We start from the raw sequence: 14,352 nt of genomic DNA, 5'->3' as shown, positions 1-14,352 counted from the left end.
ACAGCTCTGCAGCCGCGTGTCGCCTCGCGCTGTTTCCTTCCTTTTCCACGCGGCAGACACGCTGTCGCGCTCAGCGAACTGCCCTGGGAAGCGGGAGCGGAGGACAGCTCCGCGGAGCCCCCGAGGAGAGGGGAAAGGGGCGGGGAGGGCAAGCTGGGAAATGAGCTGCGGAGCTCGCCGCGCCGCGGGGCTGGGTGCGCTTCCGACGGCGGCGGCGCGGGGGGCGGGTGGCCTGACGGCGCGGCGCCCGCGGGCCCCTCTCTTGCAGCGTCGGGGCTGAGACGCCATGTCCGAGGGCCGCGGCGCCGCCGAGTGGGAGATCGACGTGGAGAGCCTGGAGCTGGATGCGGCGGCGGGGCCTGGCGCGGCCCCGGCGGCGGCGGCGGCGGAGGAGGAGGAGGAGGAAGAAGAGGCGGCGGCCGTCGAGGCCGGCGCGGCGGCGGCCCCGGCGCGGCGGGCGGCGGCGGAGCCGCGGAAGCTGAGCCGCACGCCCAAGTGCGCCCGGTGCCGCAACCACGGCGTCGTGTCCTGCCTCAAGGGCCACAAACGCTTCTGCCGCTGGCGCGACTGCCAGTGCGCCAACTGCCTGCTCGTAGTGGAGCGGCAGCGGGTCATGGCCGCCCAGGTGGCCCTCCGACGGCAGCAGGCCACAGAGGTGAGGCAGCGGCGGCGGCGCCGCGGGGGCGGGCGCGGGGCGCCGAGGGCGGCAGCGCTGACGGCGCGGTCGCGCTTGCTGCCGGCAGGACAAGAAGGGGCTGTCGGGGAAGCCGCCGGGCGCCGAGCGCCGAGCCGTCTACCCGAGACACGCGCGGACGCCCAGCCTGCTGGCCAAGAGCATCCTGGAAGGTAAGGCCCGGCCATCGGGGCTGCGGGAAGTGTCCATCGCGTTCCCTCCGACGTCGCGGGAAACTGCCGCGCCGGGCCGCGGCAGCGCCGTGCTGTTTGCCGGGCGCGGGAGTTCCTTAGAAACATCTTGACGTGAGCCCTCCGCTTTTTTTTTCTCTCCCCCCTCCCCACTGGAACCGGTTTGGCAGAACGGGGTGCTGAGCGTCTGTTGTCCCGGAAAAAAAAATCCTCCAAATCCAAAGTAAAGTGAAAAAAAAATCCTAGCAAAATGCTGGCAACTCTAAGCTGAAATTTGAGAGTTACTGTTACAAGTTAATGCTCTTTTTACATGGCTACCCACCAGCAGCAGGGCGGAAAAATTTATTCTGTTATTTTTATTTGGAAATTAATGTAATACATCTGATTCCTTTTTTAAAAAAAAATTCTAACAGAGCAGCCCAGTGTACTCTATTATCAATATTAAAATGTAGTAAGGTAGGTTACTGGAATCTTTTCTTTCTCTGATGAAAATGATAAGTGTAGGAGACTGACGTTTTTATTATCTGCATTTTTGTGAGGGAGCAGATTCTTATTTTCCGCTCCAATTGTGCCCAAATTTATTCCTAAGGCTGCTTAAGCTACTCTACAAGTTCGGAAATCAGAAAGTAAAGCATTACAATTTTCAGATCTGGTTTTATTTTTCAGAAGAAAAAGTTCTTCTCTTTGCAAGTGCAATTGCATTTGAAATTTTATCCTGTTAGAAACTTCTTTTTCTGCTGTGGTTCACTCTCTTAAAAAATCTCATCTGTATTCTTTCCTCTAAGTTTCTTATTCTTTTCTCCTAGCTCTCCTTGGAATTTCTACTATCTCTAAAAATGTGCACACAATGATACATCTGTAGAAAATAGAAAAGCATCAGCCATAGGTATAGATACCTTCCCTGGCAATGGGGAAACCTGTGTGAGATGAATGGAAGTAAAACAGGCAAAACTCTATTGCCCTTACACGAGCACATAGTTCCACTAATTCGATGGGATTACTAGACCAAACAGGATTAAATACTATTAGCTACATTAAATGGACCTACTTAGACAGATCCCCTCAGTAAATATACTGGACTTTTAGGCTGTACTTAAGTTTTCTTTTAGTTCAGAAGAAATGGAATATTTGAGTACTTTCCTTGTTCGTTAAAAATACACAGTCATCTTCAGCTGCATGATGCAATACCACTCATAAAGCATAGCAGGATTTTGCCTCCCCCCCCACCCCCATCTGCAGTTTTAGAATTGCCATTTTCAGTGATAAAAAATAGCTTTGGAGGAAACTGTATGTGTCAGAGGAGCAGGGCTTGCTTGTCTGTGTTGAAGAGCTGTGCTGAGTGTGCCTGACTGCGCTCGGAGCTAAGCCTCTGCGGCACGCTGATGTCTTGATGTCTGCAGGAGCTGGTGGCATCCAGAGTCGGTGGCGAGCACTCATTGTGTGGCAGGACAAAGACAGACGTAAGGATTTGCATGGCTTCATTCCTATCTCCTTTGTTGTTTTAGGTTACCGTCCCATCCCAACAGACCCTTACCTAGGAGGGAGTTCACCCTTGCCACCCCCTGTAAGTGACAGGATGAGAAAGAGACGGGCTTTTGCTGATAAAGAGCTGGAGAACATTATGCTAGAGAGAGAGTACAAAGAAAGAGAGATGATGGAAGCTACACAAGCAGCTGCCCTTTTTCTTCCTAACCACATGGTGCATGGACCTGAATACAGCTCGTATAAAACAGCTTTCAACCCTGCTCGAGTCGATGCTCCCAACAAGGAGTTTTGCAACTTTTTACCAACGTGCCTTGATCTAACCATGCAGTATTCAGGATCTGGTAACATGGAACTAATTTCTTCAAATGTCAGTGTAGCGACTACCTACAGGCAGTATCCCCTGTCTTCCAGGTTCTTAGTGTGGCCAAAAGGTGGCCCCATTAGCGATGCTCTCCTCTACCAGCAATGCCTCTTGAATGCTACTGCTGTCCAGGCTCTCAAACCTGGGGCAGGGTGGGATGCCAAGGTCTCACAAAGTCAGGACTGTCCTAGCACTGAGCAAGACATTGTGTCTCCAAAATTGGAAAATTCTCTTGTTTTGACCCACACACGAGACATTCAGCAGTCATGTAATGAGATTGCGTGCCTTCCTCAGGAAGCTCGAGAGAGGTCAGCTTTTTCTCCTCCAAAAAGGACTTTCTCTCAGATTTCTGATAAGGATCCTCTGGCTCCTCAAGAACAGATCTTAAGCAAGATCAGCAAAGAAAGCACCAAGCCTCCTCCACCACTCAAATATAATCCATTCCAGTCACTGTTCCAGCAAACATTTCCTGACAAATCTGGAGCAGAGTTGCAAACAGCATTTGTCAAAGAGACTTTTGAAGAAGCTTCTAAGAAATATAGAGAGTGCTCCTCTAAAGAGAACCCAAAGTACAAATTTACAATAGACAAATATGCAAAAGACTTCTTTGGGACCAAACAGGCCACAACAAAACTTTCAACAAATGAGCCACTGTCATTTTCAGTTGAATCCATCCTTAAACGACCTTCTTCTACAGTTGCTAATGTCTCTCAATAAATACTGTCAGTGTAAAGAATTTGAATACTTTGCCTTCTGCAAAATTGCTACTGTCTGTCTTTTTCCTTAAAAGACCTGTATAGGGGAGTTTCTGATGTAAATGGTGTTTCTTCCTTTTTCTTTAAATGATGTACATAAATATGCATGTTTTCTCCTCTGAAAGAAATAAATATTTAATTTTTAAAAAATGAAACTGCATGTACTGTGAAATGTTGTTCTTTAGGCAGCACTTCAAATCGTTCAATAAAATGAGATTACCTACAAGAATACACATTCTTTACTATGCCAGTAATATCTACTGATCTGTTCTGATGCTAGTCAACTAGAAAACAAAAACTAAATACTCTAGTATCTCACAGACAAGTTATGCCCTATTTGCAAAACATACATTTTGTTTTATGTGCTCTTATCAATTTATTTATTAGCTGTCTTGATGATGTAAGCAGTCTTCTCTGCTTTCTATCTCCAGTAGCTAAGAGGAGAGGTAGAGACCATTCATGTATGTGAGTGTGAATTTGCATTTTTTTAAGTTAACTTCATTGAGGTTTTGATCAGTTTCTAAATGCATTTCTTACTCTGAAGGAGGAGTGCATACAAGCATAAAAAGTCATTTATTCCACACCTCTCAATAAAATCTTCTGCCCCTGCAACAGACATGTTACTAGATCGGGTCTGAGGAGGATGGCTCTGGTTTTGGGCATCAGGTTTGCTTTTTTATTCAACTGACTTTGTGGTTTCCCTGGATTTTCATCCCCTAGAATATTTCCCTTCTGAAAACTTTTCACTGTTGACCAGCAGGAGTCTGAGCTGCTTTTTTTTTGCTTCTACTGAAATGACCATTAAACTGTAAAATGATGCACAGAATCCTCACTGCTAAAAAGAGATTGAGGTATGCTCTATCTTTATTTCCTAACTCCGTGCCCTTTGTAGGGATAGCAGAAAGAAAGGTAGGAAACTAGCAAAATTCACCAGCTCACATTATGACTGAGCTTGATACTTTCTTAATTCATGATTTTTTATTTTTTTTTCTTACATTTGGCTGTAGATACACCTACTTGCTATTAGCCCTTTGGTTACCTTCCTTTCTTAATATTTTAATCCTATTTTTCATTGTTACTACTTTCAAAGGATAATTTCTGTCTGCTATTGGTGAGCAGAATGTACTATTTTCTCATTTTATCATACTTACGAAACAGGCTGAATGACTATTTTGCTGTGAATAAATAAATCTCAGCCTGAGCCTCTAATTCTGAAAGTGTTTGGTGTTTTTTGGGGAGCAGTGCTGCTCAATAGCACACTCTTTTTCATGGGCGGGATGACCATTTGTAACGGATGTTTTTCTGAGCCACTCTTATGATTTGATGTTACTGCTAGTCACTTTCAGTGTCAAAGCAACCCAGCCTGCCTTTGCTTGAAACCCATTTTAATTCAGCAACATAAACTTTTCTGTTGTAATTTAACAGAATCTTGGGCACTGGCTAAACATTCATTTTCCAGAAGAATTCATTTTGCAAAAAAAAATATATATATATATATATTAAAAAAGAGAGTAAAAATGGCAAAACTGTATTTCAAATAACAGCCGAATGCTTTTCCTCTTTTCAAACTCTGTCCTCTATTTAGTTGCCATTAGAGGGAGTTTTAACATACTTGGACTGAATCTGCTTGTTAATCAATTTAGCAGTCAGACTAAACTAAGTTTTTACCCAAGGTAAATGGAGTAAAATTATTCCCATTTCATATTTGTTTGCTTTCACCACAGCTCCCTTCTTTGGCTTAGCTGAACATAAAATACGAACAAAGGATTTTAATTTAAGCAATGTTTCCTTTGTTATTAGAAATATGATTTGTTTTGTTTTTCAGACTGACAGCATAAACTAGGATGACAGATGAAAGGGAGTCTATGTAGTAAACCAATATTGAATGCTGGAATTAATCCCACATAAATATTTTTTTGCCTGACAATGCGTGCATCTAACTGTGCTCAATTTCACCTCTGAAATATTTTCACAGGAAGCCATTTGTTTTTATTTATCACACACACACACTCACACTCATGCTCACAGACACAGACACACACACAGACACACACACACACACACACACACACACACAAAGACCAGGAAACCAAACGCCTCCTGAACAGCAGTACTTGACTTTTTGAAAAAATGGTTGAACTGCATTTCAAACTCTGAAGAAACAGCAAATACCTGTATATATATATATGTATTTGTATGTATACATGTGTGTGTGTATATATATATATATATATATATATACACACACACACATTCCAGATGATTTTATTCCAACCACAGTCAACAGAAGGGGAGTGACATTTCTATTACTACTTGAAAAAATGTGACCCTTGAGAAGAAACTTGAACAAATTCTGTTTGCTCCATTTAACAAATTAGTCTCACAGGAGTCAGCATTTGGCCACACTGTCTTGCCATTGCTTGCTCATTTCTTGCTTCGGTTCCATCAATTATTTCTCCCCATACTTAGTTTCCTTTCATTTCATAAACAGCAGACTCTCCTCGAACTGTGAAAAACTTCTTATACGGCTTGAAAGCTTGTTGCTCCCAGACTTATTTTCCTTTTCTGTGTTAAAAACTCATATAAAGTCTGCTCAAGGGGGCAGGATGCAGATGAGTGACATGCAGGTTTTCTTGCACACCTCCACTGCAGATGTCCACCCCTTTTCGGCCAGGTGCCTCCTGAGCGGAGGCAGCGACTTGTCCGTTGCATGCTAGCGCAGCACAACAAACTCTCAGAGACGGCATCGCTCTTCCTCTGGTGGCCAAAAGCGTGAGGTGGTTCTTGGCCTGCAGGAGATACTGGTTAGCACTTTGAGAGCGACTCCCTGTTTCATACCCGCTCCCTGGAAACCAGCCAGCTGTTAAAACTTCCTCTGCTCCCTGCTTCTCAAATACACATTCTGCAGCATTTTTTTAACTGCGTGGATGCTGGCGGTTGCTGCCTCTGAGCAGCAGATGCGCATTTGTGCAGTGCTGATTGATGTCCGGCTGCGTTTCTTTCCAGATCCTGGTCTGGTCTCACCTTTTCTTCCTTGAGTGTGCAACATGCTTCATGGGAAGCTCAGCTTTCAGGGCAGGATGGCGGGTCAAGAACTGCGGAGCAGAAAGCAGTGATGCAAAAGGCATACAAAGAACAATCATTCATTTCTGTCTCAAAAGTATCAGGATTTAGGGAGGATTTTTTTGTGGGGAGGGGGAGGGCTGCTTCCTGCTGGATGGTGAGAAGCATCCCTAGTGGGAACATATAAGTTGCTGGCTTTATCTCAGTGCAGACTTCCAGGAGGTCACTGGACCAGTGCCTCTGGCTTGCCACAAAGCTTATGGCAAAACTGGCATTTTTCTCTGATGCCTGTGAACCAGCATGACCAGCCACCTGGCTGAGGTCAGTGCAGAACATTCAGTGAGATGGCTGAATAGTAGGACACAAGTCGTTCAGCTGATCTCAAGAGGAAAAGCCTGTGAAGTCAGCATTTGAACGCATTTGTGTTTTGGCCTGAGAACAAGATTCAGTCTTATGCCATCTGCCTGTCCTTTTGCTGTGACAAATACCTCTCTGAATTTTGCGGTCTGAGCTCCTCATCTCATTGGGATCATAAAAGCAAACATCACTTTTTGGCCAGCTGTGAAGGCACAGGTCCCTGTGGCTGAACATTAGACAGCTCTCAATTGCTGTTGTTTTGGAATTAGTTACAGAATTTGACACTCTCTCCACCTCTTTATTAAAGGGAGGGAGGTATGTTCCCATTTTGATCTGGCAATTTGTTTGCCCAGTCAAGCCTTTCAGTTCCTGTACCCAACGCTTTCTGTTCAACTGACCTTGATGTGAAAGCTGGCACTACGAGCCCTCATGTATCACCACGTTCCTTCATGAATTTTTGCCAGCTAAGCAGCATAAAGTACACATAACGCCTCTCTTGACTCACAGATAGTAGTGACCAGTTACTTTCTGTTTGCTTGCATGGAAACCGAGACAAACTGACTTATGCAAGATGGGGTGATGGAAAGCATGTGTGGGCAGGTGAAAAACAGTGGTGGGAATATCAGTGTGATGGCGGGGGGGGGGGGGAGGAGGGAGGAGGACCAGGAACCAGGCAGCCTTTAATGGGAGGAAGCATCCAGCTTCATAAATGGTGAAAACATGTGAACCAGAAAAAAGTAAAATCATTGAACATTGCCGATTTCCACCTCCACTGCCCCTTCCCCATTTGTTTTTAATGAACAAGCTATCACATGTATAACACATACGTATATAATTTTGCTGTTGAGGAACAGATTAGAAATCAGGCTTGTGAGCTGCAGCTGTTCTCCTTGTTGTCATTTGGAGTAGGTGGCCCAGTGCCAGGGAGCCCTGCTGTTATTCTGGCACTTTGGCTATGGTGTGGGATGTTGGGCTGCTCCATGGGCAGTGCCTGAGGGCAGGAGTCCACTCCTTGACTGGGGTTCAGCTCTCCAAACTGCATGCATGTAAGGGCTTTCGGGTCTATGGAATGAAAATTCACAAGCTAACTTGTCTGTTATCCCAGACACAATGCTGTGTCTAGTTTTTGCTAGAAAATAAGAGCTTCTGCAGTGACCAGCAGAAAAGAAAGGAATGATTCTTCATATTCGGTTATGCTGACTTTCTCCTCTCTTCTCAGTTTTTGTAGAAACTAACCACAGCTGAAATCCACCCAAGCAAAAAACTCTAACTGCCCAGGCAAGCCTACAAGTATATACACAAACTGATCAGGTAGCATCAGAGCCTGCTGAGATACATACATATCTGTACAAGATGGAGTCATCAAATCATTTAAACACATGAAAAGGTTTTAGGAATGTAAGATTTGATGTTGCAGTCTCGATGTCTGGCTGCCAGCTTATGTATATACCTCAATGTACTTTGCCAAATCAAGACCTCAAAGAGTAGCTATATTTTTCACTCATTTTTTAGCAACCCAGTTGGGTGGGAAGCAGATAGTTTGAACTAGTATCATATGTAGTACATCGTGTCTACCTCTGTGTATCTAGAACCATAGTGGCATCCACTGCATCCAGACTGCTTTTCCCTCCATCCATTTTATTTTTACACAGTCTCATGCAATGAGTTGACTGTAGCCAGTCTCTGTTGTTCTGACTCAGCCAGACAACACAGGTGAGCTCCTCTACCCTCAGCAACAGTTTGCCTCAAGGTTTTCCAAAGCATGTCAGGGTTTGGTCCTCTGCAGGAAAGATGCTGCAAGTTGTCTTAGAGTCACAGATTTGGAAGGGACAAGTATGAATACGGACATTAAAACGGTATCTTAGAAGAATGTTTGTGTAGGAAAAATGATTCCTTTCAGGCAGTTTTAGACTTGCAGTGTTGTAGGCTGGAGATGTTGAATACACAGGAGCCTCTTGTGGAAAACTGCATTCTCTTCAATCTTTCATTTAATACAGAAACCTTATTTAAACTATCAGAAGCCATTTAAACTGTTACCGTCTGAATTATCCTAAACTTGCAGAGGCAGTACTACTTCCCCTATTATATCATCAAAGGCATTCACTGACTGAAATTTCATACTTTAGAGTAGAATGACAGAGCCACTGAGGCTGGCAGACATCTCTGGACATCGTCTGGTTCAGCCTCCAGTGGAGGAAAGGTCAGCTACAGCAGGTTGCCTGTGGCTGTGTCCAGGTAGGGTCTGAACATCTCCAAGGATGAGGATGCCACAACCTCCCTGGGCAACCTGTTCCAGGGTTTAGCCACTCTCACAGCAAAGAAGATTTTTCTTACTGTTTTTGTGGATTTTTCTGTATTTCAGCTTGTGCCCATTGCCTCTACTCCTGTCATTGGGGACCACTAAGGAAAGTCTATGTCTGTCTTCTCCAGTCTTCCTCATCAGGTATTTATTCATGCTGATAAGGTCCTTCCTGAGCCTTTTGCTCTCCAGGCTGAAAACTCTCAGCTCTTCTCCTCGTCTGTTACATGCTCCAGCCCCTTCATCACCTTTGTGGCTGCTCACTGCACTCGTTCCAGTATGCCCTATCTGTCTCTTACAGGGGAGCCCAGCACTGGACCCATTCCTCTAGATATGTGCTACCACTGTTGAGTGGAGGGGAAGGATCATCTCCCACCACGTGTTGGCCTTGATCTGCCTAATACAGCCCAGCACACCTCTGACCTCCTTTGCTGCAAGAGCACACTGCTGGCTCATAGTCAACCAGTTGTTCACCAAGACTCTGCCCCACTCCCCACCCCCTGCCAAGTCATGCAGGACTTGTATTTTGCAACACTGCTGTCAGCTCCTCCCTATTATATCATTGCATACTAGCTTCATGATAGAGCAAGCACAAAAGGAGCTGACTTTCTGTGACTTTAGTACCTCAAGATCTGAAAAGCAAAGAGAAAATAAGTAATTGTGAAATTCTGAGAGCATAACAGCAAGCACACTGCAAACCTAATTTACTTTGAGATTAAAGTGATGCTCAAACTTCTCATTCCAGGCTCAAGATGAAGTAGTTGTGTAGACCACAACTAAAAAGTTTTATGCCAGGAAGGGCTGAGTTTCTTCAGCTGCAAACATAATTTCCATTTTGTCATTCACTATGCCTTCCCATAGCATGATCTGTCTTTGCCCTTTCACAAATGGACTGACAAAACAGGAGTCTCATTATTATAGATTAAAATGATTTCAGTTCTGACTCTAGCAAATGGATCTTGGATTTGAGTTCAGGCATAAAGGTCTTCACATTGAAATAGCTTTGTCACTGATCCTCCACGAGTATTTGACTTGGAGGGAGCTGGTAGCTGGGTCACTCTGAGGGATGGAAACTATCACAGTATGGCCTCAGGGTGCAGAGAAAGACAGGATCCAAACTTGCAGTGAGTGGTCTATCTCGTGGCTCCATCAGCCTCTTGCCTTCTCTGTCCTGGCTGTTGTGAAGCCAGGGAGTGATGGGAGGCACCCTACAGAGCTCAGCACCCAAAACCTTCCTACTGCATCTGCCCACAGCGGAGTCGGGAACCATGGCCTAGGCACCCGTGTAGCCCCGATGGGAGAGCCAGCTGTTCTCATGCTGGGGTGCCCAGGGGCCAGTCTTGGAGCATCCTGCTAGAGTTTTATCTGACAGAAAGCTTTAGCTTTTTCAGACAGAGTATTCCGTGCTGACTGGGTGCAAAATTGCTTAATTACCAAGCTGTTCTATTCTGTCTGAGTGGGAATTCTGGGTTAACAGCTTGCAGAGTATGTGCTAGGTATGGAGGTTTTAAATAGAAGTTGTGTGATGTAAAGAAGTGAGAGGAAAAAAGGTTTTCCGACAAAACTCTTTTCTTCATTCCGTTAGATTCCTTGCTTAGAATCAGAGGAGAGTGACTCAATCATTTTGAACTAAGAGTCACTGAGAGCAAGCCCCTGAGACCATGAGCATTATTTGTAATAATTTAACCTCAAAGCAACAACAGTGTAGATAACCATAAAGAGGTTTACATCTAATAGAGGAGGATATGAGCAAGAGGTTATGCTGAGTGCATGATCTTCTGTAATTTATGGCAACCAGTAATAAGTCCAGGCTTACAGCAAGGAAAGGATACACATGTTAACAAGAGGGTCTCTGTAGCAATTTCTTGATTTGGCTTCTGTCATTAGCCCCAGACAGTGGGTTCAGTGTTGTCTTGTTTGTGGAGGTAGGACGGGCAAGTTAGTAAGCAGTAACAGCTTATCGTTGCATTCTCCCTCTTCTTATTGCCTGCTACACGACAACTCACACTTCACTTCCCACAGTACCAGAGCACACACTTGATGGATGCTGGGCTTTGGTATTGCAGGAGGTAGACTTAAAGCCCTTCCTTCCTCAAGTAGCAGAGCTCACTGCACTTGCTTAGTTGGCTTTGCTGTAGCTTTTCCTGGGGACTCACTTTGACACTTGCAAATGCAAATCAAGCCCCTCTGCTAATGACTTCTTTCTTGAAGTCCAACGGAGGGATGTGTTGGATTCTCTTGGTCTGATAAATGTTGGTCCCCTTCTGCTACTCCTCTCCTGAGGCAGGCACATACATACAATCTGTCCCCTCTCTCCAACTGTCTGTATCTGTGAAACTTATAAGATCTGACATCTTTGAGACTGCTGTTCTCTGAAGTGGTTCAAAAGTGGAGGAGAATAAGGGAGACGTACAATCTTAGCACGGGGAATCGAGTTACAGGCAACTGCTTGTCCTTGTATATTTCCCGGTCGCCCTTCCCACACAGTTGATCCTATGTACGATCCTATGATCGTACACAGTTGATCCTAGTTGATCCTATGTACGATCCTAAGCTTCTTGCCTTCCTGTCACACATCATATCCTCCTCTGTTTGGCTAGGACTACCAGTGACTTTTGTGGCACGAACACTGAGGTTTACCCATAGTAGCTGTCACGTACTGGAACTACCTATTGTGCTCAGGAGTGGGTTCTTCTGCTGCAAAACAGCCTACCCCACAAAGGCTTTCTACAAAGTAACCAGCTCAGCATGCTTGTGTGGAAGCCACAAAATAAACAAGGAATAATGATATATCTCCCACAGCTGGGAAATGCCACATGTGGATGAGGATAATCTGTTCATTAGGTTCTGAACACAAAGTCCTACTAGAGAGTATCATAAATCCTTGCAATGTTCCTGAATGCTGGATTTTTCATTTGGGCCTATGAAGGAGCTGAAAGATGTGTGAAATGAAAATCACATGTACACCAAAACAGCTCCATAGCACTAGAAGCTGGTAACATCTGCAAGTGAGCAGGCAAAACTGACACATAAAGATGTGCTCTGAGCCAATTTACAGCAAAGGGTAAAGATCACACTGCATCTGAGTCAAAACAGGGCAGGCGCTGCTCCCTAGTGACTGCACATCCGAAGAGTCTCTTGTGTACTGATTACACCAGAAAATGTATGGAATACATTACAATTATGAATGTTCCTCTGGCATGTTATTTCAGAAAAGATCATGAGAGTAGTATGAAATATAGGGCTCAATCTTTCAACCTACAGTCATAACTGGCCCCATTTCCATTGCTGTCAAAGATGAAGCAGAGACATTTATCTCAGCGCAACCACTTGTTAGAAAAGGGAAGTGTTTTGACAGAATGAAGATTTTCAGCAAAAGTAGTTTCAAACTTTGCTGAAAGTTTTCACTTTCTGGCACTTGTCTGAGATAACAGCTGAATCCAGCAGGCAGGTCTCTTATCTTCAAGCTCTCATGACAATATTTTGCTCAAGAATTTTCAAAATGTAGCCCAAATCTTTAAAAAAGTAAAAAGACTAACTATGTCCTGTGGCTAGTATTTTATTATGTGAATGACCTCATTCAGTATGTTTCAGGAATGTTTCATCCTTGTTAATGTTTTGAATTGAGGAAACGCGTGCTTATGTTAAGCAAATATACCGTAATGTTCGGAAGATTGATATCATGAAGCAGAAAGCTGAGGTAGACATTTGGTCTTAGAGCAGAGGGAAAATGAAGGTCTTCGGCTGTGCCATATTAGCATATTTATTACTAATAAAAGTCTGTGACAAGAAGAAATAGGAAGTACTGGTGCTGGCATTTGGGCCAAAAAAAAAAAAAAAAAAAAAAAAAGGCACGAGGCTTCCTGTGTTCAGCATATCCCAGGTGATTATGCCTACATATGACAGCAAGTCAATTAACCATCCTTAGAAGTTCATCAACATCAAGACTACAAATCCTCTTTCTACCTAATAGTGTTCTATATTTTAGAAGATCAAATACAACGAATTGAAGATCTAATAACAATTATCACTTTCAGCATTGCTTGGTAGCCTCCTGTCTCAGCGGGTAGATCAGTGACTGATTGGACTGAAATGGAGTAAATACAGGCCATCTGCTCCTAAGGAAGGGGCACAGCAGTTCTGAAGGAGTTGGTGATGGACTCCACTTCCCTGTGACAACTGAAGGGAATTCAGATTTGTGGAGTAGAGTCACGGAAAGCATCCAGTGTGGTAACATAGCCAGTCCCACAGAAGCAACAGGAGCATCTGGATGCTGTTTTATTTATTTTTCAAGAGTACATTTGCCCAGGAGAAAGGTCTCAGAAAGCCACATAGCATCTGAAGCAGCTGATGAGCTATTGCTGGATATCCCGGATCTGGGCTGATTGCATAAAAATCAGCTTACATGGGGTCTAAAAGGGATGGCTGCTGTAGGTTGGTCCAGTTTCACTGACCGCAGGAGGGCAGCACACTGTGCAGGTAGGGTCAGGGTTTGTGTCTGCACTTCAGGAAGCTCTGCCATGCGTGTGTGGGAAGGACCAGTCCTTTGGCCATATGCCACAGGGAGTTTAGGAAAAAGGGCAAGGTCTTCTCAAAGGTCAATAGCACTGCGTGGAGGTCTGCTGTGGTCTGGTTCTTGAACGTGCTGCAGACTTGCTCCCTGACCCAAGGGCTCACTCCAGCTCCCACCAAGCCACTGGCTCATCAGTGGGTCAGACGAGTGCTTAGTCTGGTCTAAGCGATCTGTCCAAGGTCACACCTAAGGCAGAGCCAAATCCAGAAGCCAGAGACATTTCAAGTCTCATCTCTAACAACTAACCCACATTCTCTGTGGTAATGTAACCTTAACCAAATATATTAAAAACAAACCTTTGCATGCTGTAATCACTAGACATATGCCCTCTCAAATGAGACATGTACATGAAAAGAAAGAAGGACAAGCCAAGGATAAGAAAGGAGCTGTGTAAAATTGCTTTAGCATGTGGCTGCTAACACCAAAATCCTCAACATTTATTGCATGATGTTTGGTAATGTAGTTTGGCCTTCAGATGCTTTGCAGAGCTAACAGGACAAGCAGGCCCCTGGTAAGAAGTCTGGCTTGGAGTTGACAGAAACATGCTGCAAAATGTGCAGTGCTCAGTTATATTTCTTCAAGACTCTGCCTTAGG

General features: G+C 44.6%; 1 protein-coding gene across 1 annotated transcript; it reads left to right on the top strand.

Annotated features, from left to right (window-relative positions):
- Window positions 1-286: 286 nt before the first annotated feature.
- Window positions 287-3,427, top strand: DMRT2 (doublesex and mab-3 related transcription factor 2). The gene is made up of 3 exons (XM_062600241.1): window positions 287-655; window positions 744-846; window positions 2,370-3,427. The coding sequence occupies exons 1-3, from the start codon at window positions 287-289 to the stop codon at window positions 3,425-3,427; spliced, it is 1,530 nt and encodes a 509-aa protein (XP_062456225.1).
- The last annotated feature ends 10,925 nt before the right edge of the window (window positions 3,428-14,352 follow it).

This window comes from Rhea pennata, chromosome Z (genome assembly GCF_028389875.1).
Source record: "Rhea pennata isolate bPtePen1 chromosome Z, bPtePen1.pri, whole genome shotgun sequence".
Lineage (NCBI taxonomy): Eukaryota > Metazoa > Chordata > Aves > Rheiformes > Rheidae > Rhea > Rhea pennata.
Note: the sequence above shows the minus strand (reverse complement) of the source record. Positions and strands in the feature narration are given on the sequence as shown.

What these genes read in the sequence shown, in the direction of transcription:
- DMRT2 (XM_062600241.1), top strand. Translation starts at nt 287, where the DNA reads ATGTCCGAGGGCCGCGGCGCCGCCGAGTGGGAGATCGACGTGGAGAGC. An exon ending in GACGGCAGCAGGCCACAGAG is followed by an intron (nt 656 to 743) that starts GTGAGGCAGCGG and finishes TGCTGCCGGCAG; the next exon opens with GACAAGAAGGGGCTGTCGGG. An exon ending in GGCCAAGAGCATCCTGGAAG is followed by an intron (nt 847 to 2,369) that starts GTAAGGCCCGGC and finishes TTGTTGTTTTAG; the next exon opens with GTTACCGTCCCATCCCAACA.